The 14,926-nt window shown below is 44.0% G+C and overlaps 1 protein-coding gene across 3 annotated transcripts in view; it reads right to left on the bottom strand.

Moving 5' to 3' along the window:
* The window catches only part of ADGRA3 (adhesion G protein-coupled receptor A3), a 141,716-nt gene that overhangs the window by 75,056 nt on the left and 51,734 nt on the right, over positions 1-14,926 (bottom strand). For all 3 annotated transcript variants that reach the window (XM_014581111.2, XM_075930639.1, XM_075930638.1), the window contains 3 exons: positions 9,544-9,615; positions 5,598-5,669; positions 4,538-4,609 (listed from right to left, as the gene is read on the bottom strand). In XM_014581111.2, coding sequence (XP_014436597.1) covers positions 4,538-4,609; positions 5,598-5,669; positions 9,544-9,615 — 216 coding nt within the window. The remainder of the gene's footprint in view (positions 1-4,537; positions 4,610-5,597; positions 5,670-9,543; positions 9,616-14,926) is intronic.

Genomic DNA, 14,926 nt, shown 5'->3' with positions numbered 1-14,926 from the left:
ATGTGGTCCCAAATGTGCTGGTGGGGGCAGGGGACAGAGTGAAAGTGGGTGCTGGGGCTGAGAGGGTGCTGCTGGGTGGAAGGATGCTGACTCAGGTGGCGGGGTGCTGGGGCAGGCAGGTGGCAGGGTGCTGGGGTTAGGGACATGGTCCTGCTGGGCACTAGGGTGACTGGCAGGATGCTGGGACAAGGAACAGGTAGATGGCAGGGTGCTAGCGTAGATGGCAGGGTGTTGGGGCCAGGGACAGGGTGGTGCTAAGTGCTACGGTGGATGGCAGGGCTGCCAAGGAACGGGATAGGGATGGGATATAGATTCTGGGAGGGAGGTGGGGGGCGGAAGAGAGCAAGGTCTGGGTGGTAGATAGAGTGCAGAAGCAGGCTGGATGTAGGGTGTCTGGCCAGAGGGAGGGAGCAGGAGCAGATTGGGGGTAGGGTGTCTGACTACGAGGGAAGGGTACAAGGAGGGGACTTGGGTAGGAGTTGGACCTCCCTGATCTGGCACCCTCTGGACCTGACTGGTCCCAGATGAGGGATTTTTGGACCAGGGGAGGTCATTTCAGGGCTCCTGGTTCCACTCCCCTCCCCACTAGGCTTCTTTGCACCTCTATCCCCTGCAACCCAACTGAGCTGCCCACCCCTGCTGGTCCCCTACATCTCCCCCAAAAGCATGCCCCACAATCCAAGGGAGTACAGCACCAGTTCCCTGCAGCCCCTCAGCCCAGCTGAATTGCCCATCTGTTCCGTATGCCCTCCCCCATCCACCTCAGCCCAGCTGAGCCCTGCACTGGTTCCCTGCATGCCTCCCCCACAGCACACTGAGCCCCGTTTCCCTGCACCTCTCCCAAGGCCCCGCAAAATTGCTGAGCCAAGCGCCGATTCCCTGCCCCTCCCTCCCCTTGAGTCTAGCCCCGGTTCCCGGCACCTCCCTCCTCCTGCAGCCAAACTGAGCTGTGAGCTCACCCACACACACATCTCTACCCTGCAGCCCAGCCCAGCCCAGCTCCCTGGACCTCCCCACTCTGCAACCCAGCTCAGCTCAATTTCCCTGCACCTTCCCCCAAACCATGCAGACATGCTGAGCCAGCACTGATTCCCTGCCCCTGCCTCCCTCCCTCCCCTTGGCTGTGTCTACACTGGCGCTATTTTGCGCCAAAGCAGCCACTCTGGTGCAAAAACTTGCTTCCTGTCTACACTGGCCGTGTGTTCTTGCGCAAGAAATATGATGCTCCTGCTCAGGAATAAGCTCTTTTGCGCAAGTGTTCTTGTGCAAGAGGCCAGTGTGGACAGGCAACATGAATTTCTTGCACAAGAAAGCCATATGGCTAAAATGGTCATTAGCACTTTCTTGGGCAAGAGAGCGTTCACACTGCCGTAGATGCTCTTGTGCAAAAACACAGCTCGCACATGGTAGTGTGGACGTGTTCTTACGCAAGAAACCGCCAGTGTAGACATAGCCTAAGAGTTTCCTCGCATGAGCAAAATGAATTTTGTGTCGTACACCAGCACTGAGTTCCTGTGGCTTGTTTGGATATGCCACTGTGGCACCCAAGTTATTAGTAAATATTTTTAAACCTTTACCTTTTCTCTCTGCTCACGTGTCTCCTCCCCTTGTTCCATCAGCTCCCCTGGTGCCTGCTGCCTCCCAACTCCTCACCCTCCTCTGCTGTCCTGACTCCTGCCCTTCTCACTCACCTCAGCCCTCCTGCGACCTGGCCCCCTCCACCAGTCCTTCTCTCCTCCCTGTGCCCACTCCTTCAGTACCCCACTCCGATCATGTGAGCTACCCCTCCTCATCCCCTCTTCTAACACCTCCCTCTACAAACCTGCCCCGCCTCTCTCCTCTGGTGCTGGTCCCTCCCCTGCAGGTGTCTGCCCTTCTGCTTCACCCCAGAATCCCCTGGCACTTGCACCTTCTCTTACTCCTGCACCCTCCTGTTTCCTCCCCCTTCCCTCACTGCCCCTACCTCCTTTGCCCTCTTTTCCATGATGCCCACCCCCTCACCACCCTCTGCGCCCCCATTCCCCTCATGCCCCTGTGCCCTTCCACATGACTTGCTCCATCCCGGCTTTCCTCGTGCCCACGCCTTCTTTCAAGCCTTCTCCCAGCACCTCCTCCTCCCCCCTCTAGCCCTCAATGCCCTTACCCTCTCCCCTCCCAGCATCACCCCATCCCCTCCCTCCTGCCTTTTTCCTCACTGTCTGCACTTGGCCCCCTGGCATTTGTCTCTCCTCTGCCCTGTCTCTTTGGTGCCTTCCCCTCTCTCCTCACCCTCTGTACAAGCCCCTTCCTCTCCCAGCCCTTCCCCTTCCCTTCCCTTCTGCCTTCCACTTTGCGGGGCTGGAATCTGCGCTCAGTCCTCAGACTCGGAACCCGCAACTCAGCCACACAGCGCAACGCAGCATCCAGCAGTTTTAAAATCCCGGGCCGTGACGTTACGTCATGCCCGGGCGCCTCCCTGCCCACTGGTTTGAGCACGCCGCACAGGGAAGCAGCAGCCGGCAAGGGGGAGCTCAGTGAAGGTTGCGCACGGCAGAGACAGGACAGGGTCGGGGACGGGGGAGAGACGCTCTGGGGCCTGGGTGGGAGGATGCTCAGGGGGGCCGGGGCCCGCTCCAGTTCCAAATATTGGTGGAGCATGGGCACCACGAGCCCATACAACTCACTGCCCATGCCTCTGCTTGCTAGCCAGCTCGCTCTCTCTTTCAGTGGGGGAGTGCCGGCTCCTCGCAGAACCCCTCGTTTTGCTTCGCAGAACCCCAGGATTCCCCGGAGCACCAATTGGGAAACACTGGTCTAACATTCCTACTTGCTAAATCAAACTCGAGAAGATAGATCACAGCAGTGGCGATCTTCCGTTTACTATAGATGTGGCCTAAGTAGCTGCACTCTGCCTGAGCCAATGCAAGAGCCAGGTTAAACAGATCTATGGACATTGTGGAGAAAAAAGAATTTGTAACAACTTTTGACAGAGGGGAAAAAAGTAGTTTTGGTGCTTACATGAGCAAATTCAAGGCACAATAAGAGTATTTTATACACTTTACTAGATAGACAGACAGAAAGATAGCCCTTAGTCGAGGGAAGCAAGAAAAAAAAAATCTATAATTGTATAAGGTTGACAGATTAAAATACATTCTGTGTACTAGTCACTCACATGTATTGCCTGTTTCCTCTAATTACAGACACTTCTCATACAACTTTGTGGTTCTTTCCTCCATTAAAAGAAATCCCAGTACAGGTTGGACATCCTAAAATTGGGACTCTCTCCTCCAGCAACATCCATGGTCCAGGAGTCCTGGCTGGGAGCCCCAGTGGCAAGAGGACTGGCGGCTCAGAGCCTGACAGCACTGGGGCTGGGAACTGAGGCCCAATAGCACAGCTGGGGCCATGGCAGCCCCAATAGCAGGGCCAGGGATGCGGCAGCCCCAGTTGCGGGGCTGGGGCCAGAGATGGAGCAGCAGTGGTGGAGGTGGGGACACAGCAGTCCAGGCTGCCAGGGCTGTAGCAGCATGGCAGCCCAGCAGTCAGGGTAGCTAGGGCCAGCAACAGGGAGGGGAGGTGAGCTGGGGGGCCAGCAGCAGGTCCTTTGGTTGGGACCTGTTAGGTTTCGAGGGTGCCGGACCAAAGAGGTCCAGCCTGTAATTTCATTATGATTACAATAGGCCTTTTTCACTACATTTCTGATTTTCATTAACTTATACATACAATAAGAGGATTTTAACATAACACTTCCTGGTAAAAAGACTTCCAAATCACCATTCAAGGAGCTGCTACAGTAAGCAAACAATAAAGCAAATATGGTCTCAAAAAAGGGACCCTTGGTCAGAAGAGATTTGTTTTTCATATTTTTGTTAAAAAGCTCTATTTAATGTGTATTTAATTATTTCACCAGTGACAGGGAACCGTGCCCAAAAGATTATGTAAATCAAGGCACAAACACACAGCATTCAAATACATAATATTCCTAACTGCAGTTTTTTAATACATGCCTTTTGGTCTTTAAAATTATAAACTTTGAGAGAGTATTTTTCTTCATTTGTAATACACATAATACACAAAGGCCAGAACTTCATTTAATACAAGATAATTAGCATATGTAGGGTGGGATTTTGAAAAGTTCTCCATGTTGCTGTAATTCTGATCCCTTGACTTCAAAATAGAGAAGAGTCAGGCAAACACTGAGTACTTTTGAAAAATCACATCCAGAGTGCTTTTCATCTTCAAAATATGTCTAAACTTTATACCATTTCCTCATGCAAAATTCTACACCTATATAAATCCAAGCCTTCTCAGAAAAGATACTATTGTAATACATTTAACAAACAAAACAAAATCTAAATTGCCAGTGTCTTAGTGGGATAGTACTGAATGTTTGGATCCATCAGTTAGGATAAAAAACATTGTTTGCATTAATTTGGTAGCTTTGCACTCAAAACAAGTCCATGGAAGGTCACCAAGATTACCCTAATTGGGTTTTAAAAAATGCTGATAAGCTTGTCTAAGATCCTACAAATTAAAATCAAGATTAATATTTACTTACAAAGACTTTAGTGAATTAAGATGATCTAGTGTTCCTTGCGTTAGTGAAGAAAACAAGTTCCCTGAAAGATTTCTAGGACATAAAAAAATGGCAATCATTAAATTGTTTTATACTTAAACAATACATTTGACACTATGTAACTAAACTCAAATGTCCTCTTTCAAAATGGGTTCTCTTATTTTTCAAAAAGTAACTTATGAAATGCCAATCAAATAACGACATAAGAACAGTCTTTAAAACATTACACATCACAATGTGAGTACAACAGCCAAGCTAGAGAACCCTAACACCAAAACGTTTCCAAATTCTTGACTTATTTGAACGTATCATCAGTTTAAGAATAATTATTCAGATCAAGCATTTAATTTTTCTTTAAAATGAGAATTAACACGTTGAAATATAAACCAGACAAAAAAGAATATTTAAATTTTATTTCAAAATTGGCAAGTAATCAGTATTACCGGAAGGGTAGTACAAGAAAACAAATTGCTTAAATATACCATTTAAAAAATAAAAAAAAAGTTTCGTATCTGAGAGTCTGTCTTAGGGCAGCTCATCTAAGAATGCTGTAGAGACATCAAGCAACACCTGCGAGAATTCTCTGTCCCTATAATACAACTTTTTGGACAACTAAAAAAACCCCAACTGCCCAAAACCTTCAATGTGGCCAAAGCATTTCTCATCCTTAAATAGTCATCTTAATGATCTGGGATAAAAGACAGAAGTTAAAAGATAATGTAATGCTGAAATACTATTGTAAGATGTACCCCCTTTTCTTCTTTCCTATATTTTCCATGATTACAAAAAAAAAAAAAAAAAAAAAAAAAAAGGAGGCGGCACCATCAAACAACTCATGGAACTGGTTCTATTTCTTTATTCTCACAGTGAGTAGCCAATTGATTGACAAAGGCAAGCAGTGCAGCCATTGCAGCCTGGATTTGGGAAGACATTTAAGCTTGTGCTCAACTTTACCCACAGTAGTCCCACCGAAATAAAAAAGTGGAAATTAAATGAGAATTATAAATTCTCTTTCAAACACATACAGTAGAATTATACTTACAATCTAACAAGATTTATGAGTCCTCTAAACATTTCTGCATTCAGGCAACCTATTTTGTTGTTACTTAAGTCTCTACATGGAGAAAAAGAAAAACAAGTATCAATTGCTTCATTTCATCATACAGTATATACACAACAAAAAAGGTACTTGGAGTGGTTTACCTGAATTATGGGTCATGCTCAACCCAGTTTCATAAACAGAAAACATAAGATGGCCTATTTGACTACATGCTGAACACTTTAAAAAAGCCTTTTGTTATTTAGGCCAAGTCAATACCAGGAAAGGCTCACTGTCATAACCCTATTAGCATACCCTTGTAGCAGAGACAGTTTAATATGTGATGTGTCAAAAGCAATTTTATGCTGGTATAAAATTTTGTCCATACTAAGTCAAAATAGAAATGGCAAACATATCACACCTTTAACCAACACTATTGTATCAGCAAGTTTCAAGTATAGATCTGATCTTATTCAAATTGCAAAATTGCCCTAGTAAAGAAAATCCAGCCTTCTAACCCCAAATTTGCATTGGAATATATGTAAGATCACAGATTTCTTTCCTCAACTGCCTATTTTTGAGTAGACAGCTACCCAATTTAATTTCCTTTTAGGCAAAACAAAGGATTTTTCAATGATAAACCACACTCATTAATGGATTTAAAGGTAGCTATTCTCTTAAAAAGAAATTTCAGGAATCAATGGGAGAGACAGTCTACAGGACTGGTCTTCATATGCAAATCTGAAACTCTCTCTCAGCTTGAACAAAGACATTAACTGGATGGGCCATTATATTCAACGCCCAAATTACATCAAAAGCTAAGTATGGACACTTACAACCCACTCTATTAGACTCAATTAGCACAGACACTGTAATTGACAGCACTGGTATTCTCTTTTATATTTGAACCTCTGTTCCTCTTGCTCCATATTTGTCATATGAAGAAGAGGGTTGTACCCACGAAAGCTCAGGATACTATCTATATATTTTTGGTTACTCTCTAAAGTGCTACAGAACCATTGCTGTGTTTTAAGTTTTTTTACTAGAATCCACGTGAGGAGATAATTGTTCTTATCAGTGATCTTACAATCGTAAATCATGGAAAATCATGGGCATTTTATAATTACTACGGTTTTAAGGAGTTAAACAAACTACTACCAACCAGTTTCTTTTAATTTCCTCCATATTTTATGAAGTTGAAGAGAGACTTTGGCTTCTGGGATGTCATCTATTCATTATAAGGTTCTATGCTGGCACTCACTGCTGAAGTATCCTAACACCTTCCACATAAATATTAGCTACATCAAGTACCTAATGAATCCCATGGGTCCTCTGGCTCTTCCTTGTTTTGAGAATAAAACATTATGTTGATTGGCTGATTGATTTATTTGTGCTTTTACATAGGAATCAAGGCAGGCAGAAAAGATTTTAGTACTGTGGGTATTTCTTTTTCCTATTAGGGATGTTAAATTTAGATTAACTGGCTAATCAAATAGTCGATGCAATTTGCATCAATTGTTTGATAAACACACCTCTACTTTTGAAGTATAGCAACAGCCCAACGGGGTTGCTACACTTCAAAGGTGAAAGTGCTGCAGGGAGCACCGGGCCAACAGGGAACTCAAGCAGTCCCCTGCCAGCTCTGTGCTCCATGCAGCATGGAGACCAGGGGTTCTCTGGGGATTCAGAATCCCCAGCTGACACTGTGCTCCAAGCAGCACTGCTGGCCCTGGCATTCATGCAGTGCTGCCACTTAGAAGCACCCACTTTTCTTCCTGCCCTCCCACCCCCACTTGCTGCCTCTTTCTGATAGAGGCAGCAAGGGCGGGGAGGGAGGAGGGAGCAACTTATGTGTCGACTATCTGATAAGCAGTTGCCTATCTGATAGTAAACTTGTCGTTCACATCCTTATTTCCCATACTGGAAAAATTTTGTTGAAGAGGAAGGTTTTACATCATTTATCAAACATGATCTCTAGATTTGCCTTAACTCCTCTGAAAATTCATTTATTAGCCTAAATTCTCAAACAAAAATGCTTTATCTCTAGATCTCAGGTGTTTCATTATGATCTTTGCAATCTGCACTGCTCCAAAGAGGCACTGTCTCAATAGTTAATAGATTTAATATTGCTGTGGGTTTGGTCCATTTTTAAGATAGTACCAAGATCTTAGAATGGCATCAGCAGCCCAAACCACAGAACTTTTCAGTCAGCAGCAACTTGGTGTATCTGAAGCTTAATGTAAAAATAGTGCACGTCTTCCACTAATCTAGTCTGGAGAAGATAAGTATACAGAACACTGTGGGTAGGTGCTTATCATACAATGGAGGTACAAAATGATATTTTTAAATGTTACATGAACATCCAAGCCTTATGAGAAGTTAGAGAACCAAGAGGCTCCAATATACTTGCAACAATCTCTTCCAAATATTTCTCCCTTCCAACAAGCATAATTTCAATCTTTCCTGAGCTGAATTTCAGCTACCTGCTTTTCATCAAAGAATTAATGTCTTAAAGGTATTTAGGAAACTTAGTACTGGTGGTGGTGGCATCAGTAGAGAACAAGACATACAACTAAATCACCACCAAACTACTGACAGTTTTATAACTCTTTATAGCACTCCACAGGCGAGAGCCTTCAGTGAAGAGGGGCAGTTACCAGTCACTTCTCTCAGAGTTCTGTTGGAGATGAACGATTGATGAAATTGTAGCATTGTGCTATGTATTCCCTCTAATTCACATTAACATGCTAGAAGTCCAAAGAAATGAGCTATTAGATGAGCCAGTTAAAGATTTAATTAAAAAAAACCTTAAATTTTAAGCACATGCGTAAGTACTTTCCTGAACTAGGATCTGATTGACTGTTTTAGGTAATGCATAAAATGTTACCTAATTAGGAGTTATCAAGTTATTTCTAAAACACTGGTCACCATAGTATTTGGATACTAAACATCAATAAAAATATAGTAACTTAAAAAGCTACCCCAGAGATATTTTTGAAAGTCTTTCAAAGAAAGGAATAAAAAAAAAGGGTGGTTCTCACGCTGGGATCTTATTTTTCAAGTTTCAGCCTGGGGCAAATTTTTACAGCATAAGACACAAATACAAGGAAAATGTATAAGAAGAGTTGGCTAAATCTTAATGAAGTAGCATTATCTGCACTGTAACTTTCATGAAGATATTAATAACTTGGTATTCTTCAATGACCTTTTTAAGAAAGTCACCACAAAGTAGTTTTCTACACTTCAGAGGAATACTCCAGATGGCATCAAAGCACTGGATGCATATGAAGCCACTTGTTACTCAAGACAATACACAGAGGCTGTGTCTAGACTAGCAAGATTTTGTGCAAGATTTTGTCTCGACTGGCCGCGAGTATTTGCACAAGAACACTGACTTTGTACTGTACAAAATCAGTGGTTCTTGCACAAATACTCCAACGCTCCTGCTCAGGGATAAGCCCTCTTGCGCAAGTATTCTTGTGCAAGAGGGCCAGTGTAGACAGACAAGTTAATTTCTTGTGCAAGAGAGCGTCTACACCGGGCATGGATGCTTTTGCACAAAAGCAAATCTTTTGCGCAAAAGGCACATGCCAGTATAGATGCTCTCTTGCGCAAATACTTTTAACGGAAAATTTTTTCCATTAAAAGTATTTGCGCAAAATCATGTCTAGATGCAGCCAGAGAGAATGATAGATCAATTTACTGCCCGAAAATATCCAATAAACCTAGTTTTGAAAAGCTGGCAGCCCCATATAGTTCTCCAAAGCATGGTTCCGTTTAGAAAAACAGTTCTGAAAATGGCAGCAGCAAATGTGCACGTGGTGTTTCAATGATTTCTATATTAAATGTACTCAATTATAGGAGATTATTGTGTTGGCTTTTACACTGTCAATCCCGCAAACTTAATCTGGATCTGAAAAACAATCATATAACTATATAATATACTTACAGTCTTTTTAGAGATGGAAGCCCCATAAAAGCACCAGGATTTATAATACTAATGAGATTGTTCTTTAGGTCTCTGTTAACAAAAAAAAGTTCAAATATTATGTCATTGCAGAGAAACTGACATCTTATATATAGAACTAACCACCATTAAATTGCAAATGAGCTTCCTTTTAATTTGTCAGAAAGACCAGACTACACACTAATTTTTCTAACATTTTCCAAATTTTACTCATTATTCTTTATATTTTTCCCCAATAAGGGATATAAATATGTTTTGTTTTCATTTAAATATGACATCAATTGTTTATCATATTGTAAGGGTGGAAAATAATCTGTCTAGCCTATATTTACATAGTTTTAGAACTAACAGCCACAGAAGATGAATTCTAAAATGTTCCCAACTACTTATTCACTAAGGCTCTTGGCGGTTTACCAATTTAATCTAAAAATTCTTATGTTATTTCTCTGGGGAACCATTGTGGCCCCATTGACATCAATCAAGGTTTTCTCACTGATTTCAATGAGGCCAGGATTTAATCCTTGAAGTCTAAATCCCAACTAGTTTAAATACATAGGTGTATTTATTTTGATTAGTCATGGATTTGATGCATATATTTCTAAATGTTTGCTGATCACACTAGGGCTATCAAACTGCTGCAGCAATCCAAAAAATTGTACATCTGGGATTGGAGGGTGAAGGGACACTACACTACCCAGTTCAAGGTAAAGGGAGAGAGGGGAAAGGGGAAGAATAGATGTAATCTCCATGATCTACTACCCTGATGAATATTCCACTATCATATAAAAGTGCACATCCCTCAAAAAAGGGGATACAGTCTCTATTGCCACACATGTATGCTTATGTCCAAGTGTAAATTTCACCACTAGAGGATTCCCTGGTAGCCTGAGGGACTTTTTTAGGAAAAGAAGAGATTTATAGCTTGATGCTATGAAACTCAGTTCTCATGGAAATATAACTATGGACTGCTCCTTCTCACATCACTTATTTGGACTATGCTTCCCAATGCAATGACTCTGGGTGTGTCTAGATTACAGGGTTTTCCGAAAAAAAGTGGCCTTTTTTTGAAAAAACTTCACTTGTGTCTAGACTGCTGCCGCGTTCTTTCAAAATTAAATTGAAAGAACAGTTTTTTTGACCATGGAAAACCTCATTTTACAAGGATAGAGCACTTTTGAAAAAGCACTATTTATGTTCAATAACGCCTTTTTTCAAAAGAGAGCATCCAGACTGCCTGGGTACTCTCTTTTGAAAAAGCGGCTCTCTCTTTCGAAAATACTGGTTGCTGTCTAGACAATCTTTCTCGAAAGAAGCTTTTTTGAAAGATTCTTTCAAAAAAGCCTCTTTTGAAAGAGGCTTGTAGTCTAGACAGACTATGAGTCCATCTTTTCTCTAAACAATAGTGGGAAGGGAGAAAACACCACCAAGGGTCTACAGAAATATTCAGCCATCTTCTCTGAATGGTGCTGCTGACTTAACGAGTGATGCTGACAAATATGAGAAGACTAAACTCTTATGTTTTCATCACCCATATCTTGTACACGGAAAACAGGAGGCATTTATTCTCAGGATTATTTCATAGTTTTAATCTGAAACCACCCCATCATTGCATTAGGTACATTCACAAATGCACATAATACAAATAAAACAGTAGATAAAAAACATACTACTTTTCCTTCACTGTCTCTCATCCACCTAAATTGAAACTCTCCCCCATGGGAAAAAAACCCTATCAGAACAGATCTTGGCAACATGCCTTACCAGTCTATTAAGCCAGGTTATTACAGATCACAGTGGGGGAATAGGAGTCAAGGACTCCTAAGGTATTTTCTGCAGCCCTTTCCTATTTAAACTTGTTAAGTGAAGGTTACTCATCCTGTGCAGTATGTGATGTTTTGAGATGTATTCTCCTATAGGTTCTCCACTTCAGGTTCACTTGCATCCCAGCATCTAGGACTGAAGATAAGGAGGTTACCTACCTCTACAGTAACTGATGTTCTTTGAGATGAGTGTCCCCATAGGTGTTCCACATTAGGTTGGTGAGCCACTGCCGAGCCCAGTGCTTCAGATTTTGACAGCTGTATCCCTGGGTCACGTATGCGCCAGCTGAGAATGCCACTTGCTCACTAACTGCATGCATTGTTCATGCACGAGCCCCCCCCTTCTGTTCCTTCTCTATCCTGGAGTCCGCTGCCATACAAGCATAACCCTGAAGTAGAGGGGAGGAAGGGAGGGTAGTGGAGTACCCACAGGGACACTCATCTTGAAGAACGTCAGTTACTATAGAGGTAGGTAACCTCCTTTTCTTCAAGAGAGATGTCCTTGTGGGTGCTCCACATTAGGTGACTGCAAAGCCATATCTCCTCAAGGACATAAGGACTTCGGGTCAGGAAGGAAGGCAGTGGATAAGACAGATTTTGAGAATCTGAGGTTCGATAAAGGGCCCTGTAAGAGTGCATAGTGTTTAGCAAATGTGTGGTCCGAGGACCATGTAGCGGCCGAGCATATGCCATGTAGCGGCTGAGCATAGTGGGACCTTCCTAAGGAAGGCAACAGAAGTGGATACCGCCCTGGTGAAATGGGTTGTTATGCTGCCTGGAGGAGTCACTTGTGATTACTCATAGCAGAGCTTGATACAGTCCGTGATCCAATGCGACAGTCTCTGTGAAGATATTGCACTGACCTTATTGTGGTTTGCTATGGACACAGAGTTTAGGAGAGAATCGGAAGGGCTTGATGCATTGTAGATAGATAGTACTCTACGGAGATCAAAGGTATGCATCCTGGTTTCAAAGTCATTCGCATGGGGCTTCGGAAAAAAGGTAGGTAAATGGATGCTCTGGTTGAGGTGAAATGAGGAATGTATCTTTGGGAGGAATCTGGGATGGCTGAGTGGTCTGACCTTGTCCTTGAAGAAAATGGTATAGGGAGGGTCAGCCATGAGGGCTGCGATTTCTCCTACTCTTCTAGTTGAGGTAATGGCCACGAGGAATGCTGTCCTCATGGACAAGTGCAGCAACGAGCACAAAGCCAAGGAGTGCGAAGAGAACCATTGTAAGTGCGTTTAGTACCAGATGGAGGTCCCATGGTTGCATAGGTGGGGCTACATCTGGATACAATGCTTGGAGTCCCTTCAAAAACCTGCGTGTGAGAGGATATGCGAAGACTGAACTGTTGTCGACATGGCTATGGAAGGTGGTGATAGCAGCAGGATGGACCCTGATGGAAGTTAGCGCCAGGTTGGTCTGTTTGAGGTAGAGGAGGTAGTCAAGAATAGTTGGTATTGTGGCTGTGGACGGTGAAAGGGCTTTTGAGCGTACTATACTGCAAAACTCCATTTGTTCACGTAAATTTTGCACTTGTTAGGGGCTCTGCTGTGGAGGAGAACTGTTTGTATTTCGTGGAAACATGAAAGCTCTATTCCCGAAAACCATCGAGGAGCCAAGCCGTGAGGTGGAGAGAGGCGAGGTTCAGAGGTTCCTCTAGTGATGAAGGAGGAAATAGGTGGTCCCGGAGGAGAGGCAAGTGGATGGGTTGATCAAGGGACATCCTGGTCAGGAAAGGGAACCACGGGCACTATGAGGATAAGAGCTTTGTCCCTCCTGATTTTGTGTATCACTCTGTTTAGGAGTGGTATCGGGGAGAAGGCATACAATAGATATTGTGCCCAGGTGAGTAAAAAGGCATAGCCTAGGATTCCTTGCTGATGCCCGTCTTGGAACAGTAATGTTGGCACTGTTTGTTTCTGGTGCTGGCGAATAGGTCTATGACTAGTCGGTCCCAGTGGTGGAAAATATCGTACAGAATGCTGAGGTTTAGTTGGTATTCATGTTCCGGAGGAAGAGCTCAGCTCAGGGTGCCCAGCAGTAGTGTTGAGTATGCCTGGAAAGTGGAACACTGTGATACTGATATTGCACCTTATGCACCAGTTTCATAATCTGGCAGCCTCTGAGCAAAGTGCATGAGATTATGTGCCTCCTTGTCGACTGATGTAAAAAATTGTGGTTATGTTGTCGGTATACACTCTGATCTGGTGGTTGGCAAGAAGCAACAGGAATTCTTTGCATGCATATCAGACAGCCCTGAGCTCCAAGACATTTATGTGAAGGAGTTTTTCTGTTTGAGACCTTGAGAGATGTGTTCCACCTTGAGAGATGTGTTGGCCAATGTAAGCATCCCAACCCGACAAAGAGGCATCTGTGGTCATGGAGACTGTAGGCTCCGGGGCATGGAAGGGGATCTGACTCCGGGACAAACTGCGGGGATCTGACCGCCATAGGAAAGATGTTTCCACCTGTGTTAGTAGTTGGATGGACTTGGAAAAGGGATGTATGTTGCACCTGTGAACCTGTTGAAGCCACTCCTGCATGCATCGTATGTGTAATCATGTGCTGGGCACCACATAAGTGCATGCTGACATGTGCACTAATAATTGCAGACAGTCTCAGGCTGATGACTTGGACTTGGTCTGTAAGGAGTGGACTAGGTTCTTGATAGTCTGCGGGGGTATGTCTACACTACAGCACTAATTTGAACTAACTTAATTCAAATTAGTTAATTCGAACTAAGGTAATTTGAACTAGTGCATCTAGACCTAAAAACTAGTTCAAATTAGCATTTTGCTAATTCGAACTAGCATGTCCACATTGAGTGGACCCAGAACCAAGGTTAAGGCTGGCCGGAAGCAGTGCTGGCAGGGCATCAGATTAGGACTTAAGAGCGTGGAGCTGCTGTCTCAGGCTAGCCGAGGGCTGTGCTTAAAGGGACCCAACCCCCACCCCAGACAGACAGTTCTCAGGGGTTCCCCGCTCGCTTGTCTAACTCGATGAGGGACAGCAAAGCAGTCCTTGCTTGCAGTGCCCTGAATGCCCACACTCGGCACATCACAGCACTCGGCCATCAGCCCGGCTGCACTTGCCGCAAGCTGCCATCTGGGGGGGGTGTCAATCGGGGGGCTGCAGGAGAGCTTCCATCACGAGGAGCCACCCCAGTCCTCCCCATCGGGGGCTCATACCCCATTCCTCCCTCACCTCCTTCCACTTACCCCTCCCTAGCCCCCCTTCCCGATGTACGAAATGAAGGACACATGTGTTCAAAAATAGAAACTCTCTTTATTTAACAAAACTCGGGGTGGGGATTAACCTCTGGGGAGACTGAGAAAAGGAGGTGGGAGAGGAGAAGAGAGAGGGGAGGGCAACTAAAATGATCAGGGGGTTTGGAAGAGGTCCCATATGAAGAGAGGCTAAAGAGACTGGGACTTTTCAGCTTAGAAAAGAGGAGATTGAGGGGGGATATGATAGAGCTCTATAAAAGCATGAGTGGTGTGGAGAGGGTGCATAAAGAAAAGTTCTTCATTAGTTCCCAT

This window comes from Pelodiscus sinensis, chromosome 5, assembly GCF_049634645.1.
Source record: "Pelodiscus sinensis isolate JC-2024 chromosome 5, ASM4963464v1, whole genome shotgun sequence".
Lineage (NCBI taxonomy): Eukaryota > Metazoa > Chordata > Testudines > Trionychidae > Pelodiscus > Pelodiscus sinensis.
Note: the sequence above shows the minus strand (reverse complement) of the source record. Positions and strands in the feature narration are given on the sequence as shown.